The sequence below is a fragment of the Scatophagus argus genome, chromosome 10, assembly GCF_020382885.2.
Source record: "Scatophagus argus isolate fScaArg1 chromosome 10, fScaArg1.pri, whole genome shotgun sequence".
In the NCBI taxonomy this organism is placed as follows: domain Eukaryota; kingdom Metazoa; phylum Chordata; class Actinopteri; family Scatophagidae; genus Scatophagus; species Scatophagus argus.
In genome coordinates this window covers 679,401-697,320 of record NC_058502.1, presented here as the reverse complement: position 1 = coordinate 697,320, position 17,920 = coordinate 679,401, and the positions used below count along the sequence as shown (strand labels likewise).

The 17,920-nt window shown below is 49.7% G+C and overlaps 1 protein-coding gene and 1 non-coding gene across 4 annotated transcripts in view; one reads left to right on the top strand and one right to left on the bottom strand.

The window, feature by feature from the left end:
- Positions 1-15,738, bottom strand: part of LOC124066157 (LIM domain-binding protein 3-like) — a 28,233-nt gene extending 12,495 nt beyond the window's left edge. For 2 of the 3 annotated variants that reach the window (XM_046402346.1, XM_046402347.1), the window contains exons 1-5: positions 15,578-15,738; positions 15,306-15,397; positions 11,265-11,474; positions 4,849-5,000; positions 2,723-2,795 (exon numbers count right to left, since the gene is read on the bottom strand). In XM_046402346.1, the coding sequence (XP_046258302.1) occupies positions 2,723-2,795; positions 4,849-5,000; positions 11,265-11,360 (321 nt within the window). In that variant the 5' untranslated portion in view covers positions 11,361-11,474; positions 15,306-15,397; positions 15,578-15,738. Of the gene's footprint in view, positions 1-1,852; positions 2,035-2,722; positions 2,796-4,848; positions 5,001-11,264; positions 11,475-15,305; positions 15,398-15,577 lie in introns of all 3 variants that reach the window. The other variant, XM_046402348.1, reaches the window with a different exon arrangement.
- Positions 6,404-6,477, top strand: trnat-cgu. Its single transcript has one exon. It is a non-coding gene; the product is annotated as a tRNA-Thr (tRNA).
- Positions 15,739-17,920: the final 2,182 nt, after the last annotated feature.

Genomic DNA, 17,920 nt, shown 5'->3' with positions numbered 1-17,920 from the left:
TGAGGGGAAACATCAGGTGCGTGGGCTCACACACGGTCCGCATCAGGAAGTTCAACAGGAAGTCCTGTCGAACAGCACATGTTAGCGTCACAGTGAAGACTGAGGACCCTCAGGTTCACCTGTCCGGCTCAGGTGTGCTGTTGGTGTCTCCGGCTGATACTGGACATGTCTTTACTTTGTTTCCACACTGCTAACAACAACCTGCCACAACTTCTTGTTCCCACCAAAATAAAAGTCTGTGAGCTGCTGCTGCTGGGGCAGAGTTTGAGTTTTGAAGTATTGCACCAACTTTCCTCTGGGACCAGAGCAGGTGCTGAACGGGGCTGTTCAATAAGACAAATATATATATTATTATATGTAAATAATCAGTAAGACTTTTCATTTAAGATCAATTACTTTCCATTTAAATCCAGTGAAATAAACGAGGTGATCAGCGAGCTGAACATTTTCCCATTCGTCACCAAGACGCTGTAGTACTGCAGCCTGTGTGTGTGTGAGTGTGTGAGTGTGTGTGAGTGTGTGTGAGTGTGTGTGTGTGTGTGTGAGTGTGTGTGTGAGTGTGTGTGTGAGTGTGTGTGTGTGTCCAGAAGGTTCCCTGACCTTTAACAGCAGCCAGAGGGACCAACAGGTGTTTGGTCTCTTCAGTCACACAGTAATTGAATCACACTGAAGAAACACCACAGGCATGCTGGACAACAGTGTGTGTGTGAGACAGTGTGTGTGTGTGTGTGTGTGTGTGTCTGTGTGTGTGTGTGTGTGTGTGTGTCTGTGTGTGTGTGTGTGTCTCTGTGTGTGTGTCTGTGTGTGTGTGTGTGTCTCTGTGTGTGTGTCTGTGTGTGTGTGTGTGTCTCTGTGAGTGTGTCTGTGTGTGTGTGTGTGTGTGTGTCTCTGTGTGTGTGTGCGTGTGTGTGTGTCTCTGTGTGTGTGTGCGTGTGTGTGTGTCTCTGTATGTGTGTCTCTGTGTGTGTGTGTCTCTGTGTGTGTGTCCCTGTTTGTGTGTGTGTGTGTGTGTGTGTCTCTGTGTGTGTCTCTGTGTGTGTGTGAGACAGTGTGTGTGTGTGTGTGTCTCTGTGTGTGTGTCTGTGTGTGTGAGACAGTGTGTCTGTGTGTGTGTCTGTGTGTGTGTGTGTGTCTCTGTGTGTGTGTGTGAGACAGTGTGTGTGTGTCTCTGTGTGTGAGACAGTGTGTGTGTGTGTGTGTGTCTGTGTGTGTGTGTGTGTCTCTGTGTGTGTGTGTGAGACAGTGTGTGTGTGTGTCTGTGTGTGAGACAGTGTGTGTGTGTGTGTGTGTGTCTCTGTGTGTGTCTCTGTGTGTGTGAGAGACAGTGTGTGTGTGTGTGTGTCTCTGTGTGTGTGTGAGACAGTGTGTGTGTGTGTGTGTCTCTGTGTGTGTGTGAGACAGTGTGTGTGTGTGTGTGTCTCTGTGTGTGTGTCTGTGTGTCTGTGTGTGTGTCTCTGTGTGTGAGACAGTGTGTGTGTGTGTCTGTGTGTGAGACAGTGTGTGTGTCTGTGTGTGAGACAGTGTGTGTGTGTCTCTGTGTGTGAGACAGTGTGTGTGTGTCTCTGTGTGTGTGTCAGACTCGTGTGTATTAGTGTGCTGGTCAGTGTGAGCAGGTGGTCAGCAGCTCATTTTGTGTTTGTGCTCAGATTTTTGTTTTTGGGAGACGCTGAATGTTCTGATTCTCCTCCTTTTCGTGGTTAAGTTCAGCAGAGCTGAGGTCATCGAGGAGCCTGCGCTCTGCTGACGTGTCGGTGGACATGGCGGGAGTCTCAGAGGAGCAGCTGAGAAACTCCCGCCACGTTTCCTCCACATCATCACGAGCGTCTCCTCGGGCCTCCTGGTCTCTACGTACCCCGTCTGAATGGCCGCCATCTCCATCAGAGTCTCCTCTGAGTACAGGCCGATCGGTGAGTTATACTGCTTCCTCTGAGCGGGGCTGACCGCCGCTCGCTCCCTGGGAGAGTCTGCTGCCCCCGCAGGCCTGGAGGAGGCACTGCAGGCAGACAGGCGGCCGTTCACCTGCACCGACTGAGACTTCAGATGGGGGAGTCGAGGGGAGGAGACGGGACGGAGGGGGGTGCAGAGCGTTGAGTAACAACAATCAATATCTGATCCATATGTTCTTCTTATTTAAATATTTATCGAAGCCTGATATTTCTGTCTTCTTTATTAATCACTGACATCAGTATTTCTGCTGCCTTCATCTCTTCACTGTTCTGTAAATGCGTTTATGTTTCGGTTTAATTCTTGTTAATTTCAGTGTTACTGTACATTATGATTATCAGTATCTTATCTGCTGCTGCTTAAAGCTGATGTGTGTTGGTGTCACACAAACCTCAGAGGTGAACTTAATGAAAGAATCAACAACATCTGTCTGAGTGGCTGAAAGCAGCAAGCTTTACACCCAGCAGTGTTCAAGAGTCTGTCTGTGACCACCAGGAGGCGCCAACTCCTTATGCTGAACCAGACTGAGACATCTGTGTGTGTGTGTGAGTGTATTTCTTTCAGCAGAGCTCGTCCACCTTTGCCCAGTTTAACTCGTCCAGATTTTGGTGCTTTCAGGGAGAACATCAGCACTTGTGTGCTGCCAAAAGGTTGTGCATTAACAGAAGATCAGCTCCATGACGCAGCTCCATAATTAGCTTTACCTGAGCGACCTGCAGCGGGAGAATATAAACCATCTGAGTCCAGCTCGCAGCAGCAGAAACGCATCATGGGTTACCTGTTGATGGGGGATGATGGGAACAGCGCCGGCATCGATTCTCGGGGTCATCATCGGGGCGGGACGCTTCGACCTGCAGGAGGACAGACGCAGGTGCTGATCCAGGTGCGAAAAGATGAAAACATTTCACAGTACGTCAGATTTATTTGTGCTGCTTCACGTTTGTTTTCTCGCTTTGGTTCCTGATCACAAAAATAAGTTGAAGATCATGTCACAGTGAGGCTGACCTTTGACCTCTGGGCTTTTACCTGGCACACATTTGGGTTTGAGTTTTGTCAGAACTGGCACATGAATTCATGAATTATGGCTACAAACATGTGATGAGCTCTGCTCGGGTCATCGTCAGGTAAGCTGAAGGTGAAGCGCGAGCACATCCTCTTGGACTGGATGGGCCCCACTCAAAGGTGACGAGAGGCTGCACATGTTGTGCTTGAACGAAGCTCAGAAAGCGCGAGTGTCTTCTCTCCGCTGTGTGTGTTCTCATCACAGGGGTCAGCGGAGGTCAGACTGCTGAGCGTCACGTGACCTCTGACCTCCCTGTGCTGCGGTCCAACGCAGACCTCAAAGTCCACTTTGCAATAATAAACGGGAGTCTTATCTTCATCGCCCACAGGGTCTGCAGTGATGAGACTGTGCTGCGAGCGCCGCGGGGACCGACATTCATTTCCTCAGTGGACTTATCAGATGTCCTGATGTGAGGCGGCGTCGGGGTACGAGGAGCAGCAGCCTCTGCAGCAGACGTCTTTCACGCCGTTTCTCACCACGCTGCTCGTCCTCGCCATCCATCAAGATTCAAGAGTCTTTATTGTCATTATGTAAGCATAATGAAATTTTGTGCAGATTCTCAGCTTAAAAGCACACCTATAAATAGCAGCAGAAAATTAAAATTGCACACCTAAGAAAAAAAACATAAAAATATAAAATACAAAATGAGGTAGACAAAGTGCACTTAGTGCCAGACTATGTGTATGCTGTGTGTGTGTATGCAGATAGACGGGGGAGGGTGTGTGTGTGAGGTCCTGTATGGGGGTGGGACGTGAGTGTTTCACTGTAGGGGGGTTATTGCTTTAACAGATCTGGGGAAGAAGCTGTCCCTGAGTCTGTTGGTGCTGGTTTAGTAGAGTAGACAGTCCAGTCCGTTTCAGCTTCCTGAGAAAGAAGAGCCGTTGTTGGGCCTTTTTCACCAGGTGTGAGGTGTTCACTGACCAGGAGAGGTCAGAGGAGATGTGGAAGCCCAGGAACTTAATGCTGTCCACCCGCTCAACCGCCTCCCCAAGTATACAGACGGGAGCGTGATCGGTCTTCCTGGACCTCCTGTAGTCCACTATGACCTCCTTGGTCATCAGCGTCCAGTCGCTGTTTGGCTTTTGGAAAAGCATTGGATGATATTAAGACAAATCTGTGCGCCAATAAGCTTTGAGGCTTTCGATACAGTTAACCACAATACTCCACACTGGACTCTGTGGACCTGGTCTGACCGGCATCAGTAACACGTGGGCTTCCTCACAGAGTCGCTGCTTTTCCATCTTTACGTTCGGCTCGACTGTTTCGTGTGAACCCACAGCGGGTTGGAAGTATTTCTCTCTGACGTCAGCTGGGCTTGAGTCGTGTCATCACGTCGGTTTGGTCGGTGAACCGCACGCGGCCACCTGCACTACAGCCGCAGGTGCGGCACGGAGGAACCGGTCACATGACTCATCAGCCGTCACTTCCTGAAGCCCCCTGACAGTCAGAGACCCGACCGACACCAACCAATCGGCCGCTCTCACTCAGCTGCAGACGGAGGATTTGTCCTCTGAGAGAAGACGAGTTAGCGGCCGCAGGGAGGACACGATGTCTCCCTCCAAAGCCATCGGGGGGAACAGGACCGTGACAGGTGGACCCAGTGAACTGCACCGAAGCCCCACCAGCAATAAGTAGGCACATTTGTTTGCTTAGGACTTTTCCTGGAACGACGCGGGGGCCTCAGCCAAATCCCTCATGTCTGTCGAGTTATCTTTCCATGATCAGCTGTTAGCCCCTCAGCCTGCTGCCTCAGTTATGATAAATATAAGAATGCAGCAGATAAAAGCAAAGGTGGAGGTTTGTTTTTAAAGACACAAGCTGATGACGCGTCTCCGCCTTACTTGCTCATGGTGAGTGCCAGGTTGTAGTTGGCCATCTTGATCTTGTTCTGGGCCTCCAGGTGAGTCATCCCCTCGGTGCTGACGCCATCGATGGCCACGATGATGTCTCCCTGGACCAGGTTACCCTGCGCCGCCTTGCTGCCCGGAGTGATCTGTCCAAACACAAAGACAAGCTTTAATCAGCCGTCAGACTTCCTCTGACTCCGTGTCCTCATCCTGAATGTGGGTTTGTAGCACACACACACCACAGGTCAGCGCACACGTCAGTCTGCATCGGTCACTCATTTAATGAGGACAAGCTGCATGGAAAAGGGTTTCCATGAAACAATCAATCAAATGGGTGAATAATTAATCAATAAGTTACTGGTTGCAGGAACTCGTCAGCCCGCTAAAGAGCCCTTAATCTGAAAATCCGCATCAGTGGATTTTGGTTACGGACACGACCTTCAGTCACACAACGTGAGAGGACGGATTGAAAGAACACGAGACTGTGGCCTCTGTTTGTCTCAGGCCCACATCTCAGACCTGGACCCGAAGACAACTGGACTGACGCCAGCGGACACGGACGTGCTGACACCACGTGCAGGACGGCGGTAAAACGGCGTCGTTACCTCACGCTGCAGCACTGCAGCGGGTTCACGTCTGTGACTGAACACACACGTGTTCCTGCCCGAGTGTCAACACCACCAACATCCACCCACTCCTCCATCACCCCTCTGTTTCCACCCACCAGAGCGAGCCAGTCCGACGCCGTGACCTTTGACAACACACACACACACGCTCACACACGCTCATACACACACACACACACACACACACACATACACTCACACACACCCACCCACACAACCTCACACCCACACAACCTCACACGCACGCTCACACACACCCACACACACACACACACACATACATACACACACACACACACACACATACATACACACACACACACACACACACACACACACACACACACACACACACACACACACACACACATTCTCGCTCACACACACACACGCTCACACGGTGGGGAAGGTTAAATGTGCTGTGATGCGTCCTGAATGGGGTTTTAATGTGTGTGGGGGAAACGTCGCCCCCTGGAGGTGAAGCTCTGAACCTCCACAGGCATCAGACAGTCAGTGGCTGCGTTTCAAGTATTCTTGCTTCATTTTCAGTCAAGCAGGCAACTTGTTTTGATCAAAGACAAAGAACCTCCAGCCTCTGAAACACACCTCACAGAGGTGCTGTGTCTTGGCTGGTTAAAGCGTCTGTCTCGTAAACAGGACAGCCTGGGTTCAAATCCCAGCTGTGCCTCTTCTGAAGCTTTTCCTTCAGCGTCAGATGAATCACAAACACAGAAGCTGTCAGAAGAGCGAAGGAAAGACAGCTCTGCTGCCCTTTCAGCTTCACTGGTTACCACGAGCCAGCTGACTGGTTAAAGCTCCTGCCCAGTACGCAGAAGGTGCTGGGTTCAACGAGTTTCAGGTCGTATCTGTTATGTGATGTTTCGTCGTAAATGAAATGAAATGAAATGAAACACCAACACTGAGGCGCTGTGGCTTAGCTGGTTAAAGCGCCTGTCTCGTAAACAGGAGATCCTGGGTTCAAATCCCAGCAGTGCCTGAATGAAGTCTGGTTTCAGCTCACTTCCTTCCCCCCCAGCAGGGCTGAGCTCTGTGCTGAGCCCATCTTCTGTTACGTCACGTTAAAGCGTGATGTTTGTTTGCTGAGTGCAGCTGATTTCACCACCGCTGGCCGGATTAAAGCGAACAAACGATTTTACGGCCCGCCTTTCAGGAAGCTGCTCGCTGAGCTCGAACAATGTGAGGCCTGTCCGGGCTGCAGGGTGGCCTACTTTCACTGTGAGCCCTTCACACTGACCCACATACGCTCCACGCAGGCTCAGCTTTTTGACCGAAAACATCACGCGTGCTGCTCCACACCTTTCGGAGGGTCGGAGCAGACGGAAACTAGACGTGGAACGAACAGGTGGTCGACAGTGATGAATTTATTCTGGTCTTCTGGGATTCGAACCTCCTGTTTACCAGACAGGAAGTTCAACCAGCTAAACCACAGTCACAGCGCGACACATCAGCACTTTGGCATCCATGAGGTTTAAAGATCCACATGTGAACCACTGCAGAGGACGATACCAACACAACAACGTAAAAATACTCTTGTAGTTAAATAAAAGTACACAAGTAAAGTATCAAAAGTAAAGGCTGGATTCACCTGCAGGCGTCCAGCGCAGCTGGAATTTATCAGCCACGCAGCCCTGACAGCAGAGACTCTGTGGGACTGAAACAGTGGACGTGGACAGAGACGGACGAGCAGAGAGGTAACTGATAAGGCTGTGTGTGTGTGTGTGTGTGTGTGTGTGTGTGTGTGTGTGTGTGTGTGCAGGTTCACTGACCTTCAGAAGCTAAAAACAGCCTTCAGCCTGTCAGCAGCCGCTGCAGCTCGCTGCCACACTGCAGGCCTTTCAGGAGCTGCAGGAGGAGGCTGCAGGAACAACTGACACAGACGCTCCGTGTTGTCAGTGGGTTACGTTCACTCACACAGACTTTGAAAAGTGTTGTTTTCATGGCCCGTTGCCTCACGTGAACGTTTCACCTCATCGTCTCTTTGCAGTCATTTTGGGTCAACAGGCGTCTCGCGTTTCTCTTTGGTCGCTTTGTGTCTCTTAGACCTTCACACAAGGAGTATTAACACTCACCTCAAACAGAGGCTCTGGCCCAGCTGGGGCCCCCGGGGCCCCATTCAGTAGTCCATCCACACCTGCAGAAAACCTGTTTCTAACAGGCAGCTCGACCACGTAATCGAGTGTTATGTGCAGATTCTGTACCAGAGAGGACTGAAGCGGATCGGGGGATCCCTGACGTGAAACCGACCGGGATCCCCTGATCACGACGACCTCACTGTAACAGGAAGCAGAGGGATCAGGGGCCCGCTGAGAGCTGAGTCAGCAGGAGTCGAGTTACTGAGAGCTCGGCTTTCCCGCAGACCGTGAAGCTTCAGCTCTCGGATCAAAATCAAAACTATGGACAATAAATTAGACTGGAATGAAAAGCAAAGACAAGCTGGACTACAAACTCACTGTTCAGTGTTTACCTCAGTGTCCTCAACACATTCCTGCATTTAGGAATCAATGAATCTATTATTTCTTTATCTATTTGATAATTGATCAGGAGAGCACAGAAGCGAATGGAGGAACACATGAAGGAAGTGGGAGGTCCAAAGCCTCTTCCTCACAATAAAAATTTGTGTGTGAAAATGAACGCACTTTGTCGCCAGCGTATCGTCACCCGTCATCTGCCTGTTCTGCCATCTTTGTCGCAGTCCAGACGTTTCAGCGGCCTCACTAAACGTGTGTGTGCGTGTGGTCCTCTCGCAGTCTGAGAGTTTAACGCCCTCACATGCTGCCGTCCTCGTCCGCCTGCTGCACAAACTGACATTTCAGTCGTCGCCGCGGCAGCAAATGTCAGGCTGCTTTACTGCGCGGTGAAGACACGAGCGAAGACCTGCCGGGACGCCTGAGGCCGCCGCCGCCGCCTCACTGCGCTCACACCACAGGTGACTCTCCAGTCAGTCCGTCAAAATGCCAGTACGTCTCTCAGTCCTGTCTCACTTCCTGTCTGTGGCTCATCTTTACGTTCGTGTCTAAAACAGCTGCTCGCCGCTGCGTTTATCCAACAAACGGCACATTTGGCAGGGACTATTTTCAGCGACGGATGAATGCACATTTGGAGCTCCAGTGAGTATTTGTGGCAGCAGAACGTGTGTGTGTGTGTGTGTGTGTGTGTGTGTGTGTGTTAACAGCCTGGCAGCAGATTGGGACTCGTTCAGCCTCATCTGCCCGTTAATCCCACTGTTCCCTTCCTGCTCCCTGCAGAAGCTGCTGAACCTGCTGCTCCGAATGGCAGGACGCGTTCACAAAGCCATCAGCGCCATCGGGGAATCCGTTCAGCGATTATCAGCACACGGCACACAGAGCGTGTGTGTGTGTGTGAGTGTGTGACTGCAGGCTGTCAGGAGTCTTTCTGGACGCTTTCAGTAAATGTCAGCAGGTCTTGTGCGCTGCTGATAACGAGTCGTCTGCTGTCAGGGCGAGTTTCCATGGCCGCCAAGAGGAAACAATAATAATCTGTCAATCACATCCATCGCGTGTACGTCATATCGAGCTCTGACCGACCGCTCTGCAGAGGTGTGAGTGATGTCACTGCACTCCTGTCCAATCACAGGCTGCAGACGTGTCCTGCTGCCTTCAGGTGTCTTTAAAGGCCAGAGGGAAAAACTCTTCATAAAAGTAAAGCAGCTGTGGATGGCAGACGCTGCAACAATCGCTCAAAGCGCTTGTGTTTGACCCTGATGGGCTCACATTGTTACCATGACGACAGACGCCTTCCATTAAAGAGTCGGATCCTTTCTGACTCACCTGAAAGCGCCCGAGTCGCTCTCGCCAAATTAACCGGACGATCATTTAGCTTCATGTCCCCACCAGCTCGCTCACCACATTTATCTCCACTGAGGTACTTGTACTTTATTTGAGTCTTCCTGCTTCTCCTGCACTGCACCTCAGAGGTTCATGTTGTACTTTTACTTCACTACGTTTCTCTGGCAGCTTCAGTTACTTCACAAATGAAGATTTCTACACACAAGCTCATGAAAAGTTTATAATTTAAACTCCCCAGCAGTTCACACAGCAGAGCTGAACCATCAGTCCATCAATCAATACCTGATCAGCGGTATTGATGACGTGTTCAGTGTTTTGTCCTGTAAAGACGTGTGCTGGATGATCTGAATCCTCTGAATGTGTTTGTGATCATGTTGAGCTTTGGACTGTTGGTTGGACTGAACGAACCCTGAAGGAGTCACTTTGGGACCACATGTCTCACTGTTAATATAAGTTATTATATGAGTTTCATGGAGAAAACAAGCAGCAAAGAATCATCAGCTGCAGTCCTGTACAAAGTAGTTCTGATTATACAGGTATAGTTTTACTGTACATATATTATACAATACTGCCTTGCAGTATTTGTACAGTGGGATTCGTACTTTTACTGTAGTACAGGATCTGAATATTTTCTTTAATGAATGAATCCTGTGGCTCTGTAAACAGCTGGGGTTGGTTTCCCATCATGGCCGTGTGTGAGTGTGTGTGTGTGTGTGTGTGTGTGTGTGTGTGTGTGTGTGTGTGTGTGTGTGTGTTAGCTCACTGCCATCAGTCTCATCCTTATCAAAGATGTGATCAACGCTGCACTCTGACGCCGTGGTGAGCAGGCATTAAGTACTCAGTGTACTCAGTGTACTCAGTGAACTCCTTACAGTTTGATGACGACTCACAGCTCGTCTCTGTTTTAACCTGACGGTCGACTTTGGCTCTGAGAACCATCACATCCTGTCGGCACGTCGCTGTAGGTTTTCCCTTTTCATGCGCGAGCTAAACCTGCTGATCTGCAGGGGGAGGACTTTTAAAGCCACGACAAAGCAAAGAGGAGCACATTCAACGCCTCAGTGTCTAAATGAGCGACAAGCAGCCAGCAGAGGGAAGGTCAAAGGTCAGGGATCGCAGCATCCTGACAACAGGTGCAGTCAAATCTCCTGTGAGCCCACAAACGCTGTGGACGGCGGAGGAGCGGAGAGGAGGCTTTGCCCTCCCTGACGACGCTGTGAAACCAACACCGGCTCCACTTTTAGGCCTCCGGCTCTGCTTTCGGCCTCCCTGACAAATCCTGGCAGGCGTCACGTCCCGCAGGGCTGCTGAGGGCCCCCGGGGGCCGCCGGACTGACCCCGACAGACTCCACATGTGTTTCAGCAAATCCGTTTATCATCAAAACCATCCAGACAGAAAAAAACCAACTGGAAGCAAACAACAGAAAACAAACCCGAGGAGCAGCCGTTTCAGCTTTAAAGGATCATTCCACTGTTTTCTCTCCACTGATCTCCACTCAGCTCAGCGATTGATGAAACACTTCACTGTGGCTTAAGGTGGCACAGAGAGGCAATCAGGTTGATTTGACTGGTTTCATTCAAATTCTCCGATTATTAACCTCGACAAACCCAACGTTTCTGCAAGCCAAGTTTGCAAAACGAATCAGAAACGACTTCTGCCGTCCACCAAATGGTGATCAAGTCATTCGTCAACAAGCGAACAAATCTGACACGAGTGTTAAAAGGTGTTTCAGCTGTTTTCGTCACTCTGCTGTGTCAACCTGAAGTATCTGCACTTTGAACCGTCACTGTGTTTAAAATCTTTACAGAAATGAGCTGACTTCTACTGGAGACTGAAACGTTTTTACTGCACCAGCAGATTTCTTTCACTCGTTTGAAAGAAAATAAGACTTTCAAGACAGAAATGACTTCTGCCACCAAACAAAACCACTAAGTGAATGTGTCAGCTGTTTCTTACCCTGGAGATGGTCAGCGGCATGTTGAAGTCCTTCCCCCCCTGCAGCCTGAAGCCCCAGGGTCCGGGTCCGGGCAGGGACACGGTGTAGGCGCTCATTTTCCCAGACAATTAAAAGATCCTGCGAAACTGGACAACGGCGGGCAAACTGAATTGTTTTAAAACCCCACAGCGGCGGGAGGGATGGCAGGGAGGGCCGGCGCCGAGGAGCCTCTGAAAGCAGACAGAGAAAAGGATTTCAAACAGGTGAAACAAACCCAAACGCGTGTCGAACGCACCGACCAAAAATCTGAGAGAAAGATGAGAAGCAGACAAAAAAAGCTGAGAGAGGAGAAAGAGGAGGACTCGCCTGCTCAGAGGAGCTGAAGTGACAGCCTAAGAATAGATACAGATAGCACTGTTGCATTGTGGGGGGTGGAGGGGTGAGGCGGGGTGAGGCGGGGTGAGGCAGGACAGGGGGGGCCCAGGGAGAAGGGGGGGGGTGGACTTATATGGTGTGAAAGGGGACACCCGGTATGCCAGGCTCGCCGTGATTCACCGGAGCTAATATAGACACAGCAGATTCTTCTAGACTCCCCCGCCCTCCCCCGCCCTCCCCGCCTCCCTCCCTCACCCCCTCGTCCCGTTACGCCCAGGGTTTCCCTCGGACCCAATCAGGGGCGATGCCAGGAAACGTCTCATTATCTTCATGGCGATAAAGTCGAATCTGAAAGGTCACGAGTTAAGTGGCTGCGATAGCGGAAAGGTCAGCAGCACATGTATGATCACAGCGGGTCACGGGTTCAAATCCCCCCACATGTCACCGTCCAAGTTCCCTACAGCAAGGCATCGAAGCACAACACTGTGAACTGCCTCATCTGTGTGAAGGGTGCAACAAACAGCCTGCAGATCCTTTATTCTGCGCGATTCGTTCATCGTTTTGTGGGTTCATCTGTGAAATGACGACGTGTTTCACAGCTCGCAGCAGCCGAACCACAAACACACTCTGGCTGTAAACCAACAGATGTCAGGTTAACGGCTTTTATCTGAGCAGGTGCTAACAACAGGTGACAACACACACACACACACACACACACACGGCTGAGCTGTCAGTGTGTGTGTGTGGTTTCCTGTAATGACCACAGGAGCAGTCCATCACATGAACTACACTACCCACAATCCTTCACAGATTCAGCCTTTGGATCCGTGTTCTGTCTTGTTCATGTCGTGTCCATATTGAAACGTAAAGGGTCGCCACGTGTGTTTTCTGTTTCATTTATCAACTTGCAACTTCACAAAACAACTTTTTACCTTCTGGTCACATTTTATTCATGTTTTCTTGTCTTGTTCGCTCGAGTTTTACAACAACACGCTGGAATGCAGTGCTGCTCTTTAACTGATTAGGAAGGTAACTTTTTGAATCTGTTAAATGTTGACGTCATTTATGGATACAACCAGACCAGGACCAGGACTGGGTCAGCTAACTGTTAGCCAGCTGCTCCATCACAGAGACTGTCAGGATGCTACGTCAGCCGATCAAGCTAGTAAAGTCACTGCCATCGAGGTTTGCTCAAAAACAAATTACACACAAAGCTACAGAACTGTTTTCAGTAACGAAGCTCTTTTTAACCATAAAATGCATTTATATGAGCAGAAACAGAAGTGATGAGCACACGTACCACAGGGAGGCTACAGCAGACTGCTGACGGGGTTCGCCGCTCAGGTCTGCAGGGGCCCTGAGGGGCCCACACAGAAACTCTGTGGTGTGTTGGGATGTCAGTAACACGTCTGTGTGAGTGCCGAGCGGCTCCTCTGACCGGCTGATCCCAGAGCAGCCTGATCTGCTCAGCCTGTTATATCACCAGCTAAGTTTAGACTTCTCGGTCGCTGGCGGGAACCTGATGGAGACGCCGCGGAGGAGAGCCATCCCATGATGCACTGCACCAAACAACACGGACAGAAGAGGAAACTCTGGCTCTGGAAGACTTTGATGAGCATGTTTCACATTTCTTGGACATTTAATGGAATGAACGATTAACTGATTAATTGTGAAAATAATTGTTATTTGCGGCCTCTCTGGTGCTACGGGAAGTCGATGAATTCGTTGCTCTGGATGAAATGTTATTAGTTAGTTGTGAAAATATCTGACTTTTATAGCACATTATCTGATTTGCAGCCATACAAGCTCTCCTCCAGGTGTGAGCGGCACCCCAGAAGCTTCTGGTCCACTGAGGCTGGACTGAGGTTCAGAGACGAACACTCGGGATGAAGACGACAGACATGAAGCACAAACGTGTGAACGCCTTCCGGGTTAACGTGAGTAAATACTGAACCTTTTCTTGCTCCCAGTGGACATCATCACGTTCATCGAGCTGAAATCGAGGCTGCTCAGGCCTAGGACATGAGAACGCTCCTACATGGAGACGGCTCAGACCTCCTCAGACCACCTCAGACCTCCTCAGACCTCCTCAGACCACCTCAGACCTCCTCAGACCTCCTCGGACCACCTCGGACCACCTCAGACCTCCTCAGACCACCTCAGACCTCCTCAGACCTCCTCAGACCACCTCAGACCTCCTCAGACCACCTCGGACCACCTCAGACCTCCTCAGACCACCTCAGACCTCCTCAGACCTCCTCAGACCACCTCAGACCTCTTCAGACCACCTCAGACCGCCTCAGACCACCTCAGAGCTTCAGGTTTTCGTGACCTTTCGTCTGTAGCGCCCCCCTCAGGGCTCGTCAGGATGTGATGACCACCGCAGCCTCTGGGCGGCTCTCAGATTCAGACTGTGAGTGTTGTTTTCAGTTCATGACATTTTGGAGATTCAAGTTTAAAAAAACAAACTGAGTCAACTCGATGGCTCGATGGGAGTCACTGCCCTTCACAGAGAGCTGAACTGTCCACAGCCATCCGAGTGTGTGTGTGTGTGTGTGTGTGTGAGTGTGTGTGTGATAGTGGATCTCTCTCAGCATTAACAACACATGGCTGACCTCAGAGCAGTCGTGAATAGTTTGCCATTTTAAACAGCTTCTTAATTGAGCTGCCTTGTTCAGTTAAAGGTCACTTTGGTAAATAATACAGACAGCGGGATACACACAAACAGGATGCTCTGTGTGTGTGTGTGTGTGTGTGTGCTACAGAGCCATCAGAGGCGGAGGAAGTATTCAGGTCCCTTACCGAAGTGAAAATACTCCGTTCCACGTGAAAGGCCTGCGCTGAACGTGTTCTGAAGACAGCTGAATGTTCCGTCAATGGACTGACTGATTTATTGACTGCATGTCATCACACAGAGACACTGTGTCCTCCAGACTGGACCGTGATAAGAGACGCCACGTTAACTGCTCCACAGTCCATCACAAAGCTGAGGTTTCCTGTTTCAGCACACATTTTGCACTCAGGTGGACGTCAGCAGGACACCTGGGAGCAGGTGGAGTCCAGGACTGCTGGGCCAGGCCGAGGTTCTTCACCTCATTCCCATGTGAACCGGTCGACCTGCCCTCACTGAGACCTGGTTTATCTTAAAAACATCATGGGACACCTTCTGAAAGAGAAACTTTCTGTTTGAGTGAGACATTTACAATTTTAAAATAAAATAAAAAAACAGTTTTTAAAAATGTTCGTCCTCTTCTTTCCATTCAGCTGACAGGAGTCTGAAGGTAACTGGTGGTCACCTGGACTGCTGGTCTTTGAGGAGGCGGACACGAGGGAAAACACTTGCATGTCTTTAAACCTTTGGAGGAGACGAGGTGGGTTATTGTACTCGTGTTCATCCGGGCGGGACAGAAACGTCTGAACCGAGTCGGTCTGAACCGAGTCAGTCTGAACCGAGTCAGTCTGAACTCAGAGCTGCTGTTGAAACTTCCTGAATCATTTGGACCTTCGTGTTCTTACTGTTTGTCCTCCATAATGTTTCTAAGTGAACAGGTTAACACCGTCAATGCTGGGAGAAACCTTCAGGTGTCAGAATTCAATCCAAAACCGTCATATGAACACAGATCAGCGAAGCCGGACCTAAACCGCCCACGGCTGAGCTACATGAATGCAGACAGGTGTGCGTTTACCTCGGATCTCAGGTGATCTGCAGACAGACACCGCCCACCTGCTGCCGCAGATCCCCGCGGGGCCGCTCGGTGCTCAGAACTCAGCGTACATCCTGGAAAAGATCAGAATGTCAGAGTTTGAACCCGCTGCGCTCAGGTCGGGCCTGAAGCCGCCGGTGGCCCGGGCCGAGGAGCCGTGAGCCGGCTGGTCGTGATGATGAGGATGAAGAGGGGATTAGAGAGCCGAGGCACGCGGGCAGAAACAGGTGGGAAACAGTGTGTGAGGTGAATACCTGCCGCCTGGTTCTCTCCCTGCAGCTCCGTGAGCCGACACACACCGACCGGACGGCCTGCGCTGATCCGGATCCGCCTGCAGAGCCCGGCCGGGCAGAGAGCAGGAGGGCCTGAGAGGGGGAGGAGGGGGAGGAGGAGGAGGAGGGAGGCCGCTAACGGTGGATTTTCATTAGCAGGCTTTTCATTTAAAGAGGCAGGAGTCTGAAAGAGCCCGACGCACTGAAACGGATCCTCAAACGGAACTTCTCAGTAGTTCATAAATATCACCTCATACAGGCTACAGAACACACCGAAACCCCGCAAAGTTAAAATGTCATCATAACACTTCATCCAGATCCATTTGGTTTCATCACCTGAGCCACAGCGTGCAGTGGTGCAGGTCTTGAGCTCAGACCCAGACCAGGCTGGGTTTCCTCCTCCCACAGTCCACAACGTGCAGCGTGGGTTAAGTGGTGGCTCTGAAAGGCCCATAACTGTGAAGAGCATTGTGTCTCTTTATGTCAGCAGCCACCTCCACCAACCCCACCCTGCAGAGGATAAGCAGTGATGGATGACTGATGGATGAAACCTCACTGTTCAGTCTCCTTCTGTATTTTGAACACAGTACTTCAGCTGACTGATGAAGAGCGTTCAGCTTCAGACACCATGTGGTGGATTGAATAAGTGGACCTCAGAGTCCTGCAGTGCGTTAGTGTGTGGGACCAGCTCTGACACTTAGGGGTTTTTTTTTTTTGTTTTTTTTTTGCAGTAGTAGTAGTAGTAGTAGTAGTAGTAGTGGTAGTAGTAGTAGTGGTAGTAGTAGTAGTACTGTACCGTGTGGCGTGAAGGCGTACGTCTCACATCACAGCCAGTCATGTCTAACAAGAGGTTTATTACAGCTCATTCTTTCAGTCTTTATTGAATTCAGAGGTACAATCAGATGTCAGGACCCAGACCTGAAGGGACTCCCCCTTCAGACCAGAAGGGACTCCCCCTTCAGGTCTGAAGGGACTCCCCCTTCAGGTCTGAAGGGACTCCCCCTTCAGGTCTGGGTCCTGCCACTCCAGAACAAAGCAAGAAAGGACATGAGCTGAATATGGACTTTTTGCTTTTATATTGACTTATTTGGTTGATAGAGAACATGTTGTATGAAGGTTAATAGACTGGCTTGTATTTTATGATGTTAGATTCCTGAGTTTAATATTGTGTTGAGAAGCAGAGAGTGAAACGCCGCATGTTCAGGAATGCACAATAATAACAACACATTCACTCTAAGAGTCATTTCTGTCTCTGCTGTCATGAAGGCACAACCAAACATGTTCCACAGTGGAAACAGTGAATAGCAGATATTTATTAAAAAAATAAATAAGAGCAACAGCAAAGTAAACAGGAATAACAAATCTACAACAAATAGTCTTCTAAACATCAGGCTATCAGAACTTAATACACAGTAACCAACTTGACATCCACCTGCCTGTGTGTTCAGCGTGGGTTAGACTGCACTGCACCCGGAGGTCACGAAGACCCATTTGGAAACCGGTTTGTTGTGAGGTCTGCGTTACCTCGGGAAGAGGATTTAACAGTTACAGTACAGTCACAGACCTGGGAGTGAAGATCTACTGAAACTCCAAATACTGAAGCAAAGCTGTGTGAAAGTTCAGTTTAGCAGCCAAATGATCCTGATTTGGGTTCAGTGCTGCTTTAATGTAGCAACTTCAGCTGTTTGCTTCAGGTGTGCTAGCAGCCTAGCTTAGCTTAAAGCTTAGCTTATCAAGGATTTAGCTTAGTTCCACTGGGCTAATGGTTCAGTTTAACAGCCTGTTAAGCTAACGGCTGAGCTGCAGAGCAGTTAAACAGTTTGGTTGAGCTTTGAAATTGGTTCAGTTTCAGCCATCCTCTCAGTTTGTTGGTTTGTTGACTCGGTTGCACTGATGAAAACTTCCCTCCCAGCAGAAAACTTTTCTTAAGTTGTCATTTGTTGTTTCACACAAACATTCAAACAGAGTTTTGGGGAATGTACAAAACGTCACACAGACCAGCAGGTCAGATTAGCTTATCAAGCGCTGAGTTACAGTCGACATTAACGTCTCCAAAACCATCAACATCACGATCACATCCCACTACACAGCCCTGCTGCAAAATACACACTTTATACGCAGTCAAGAAAAGCAAAACTCACAAACAAAAAGAAAAACACAAACAGAACACCACTAGACAAGCAAACCTTTAAAAACATTTAAAATGCCTTGTTTCTTAATAAAAGTGCTTTTGCAGGCGCTTTCAGAATTCACTAAGATGTGGAGAAATTAATTCAAAGAAACAGTTTGACATGTTGGGAAATCCTGATTGTATTCATACCCAGA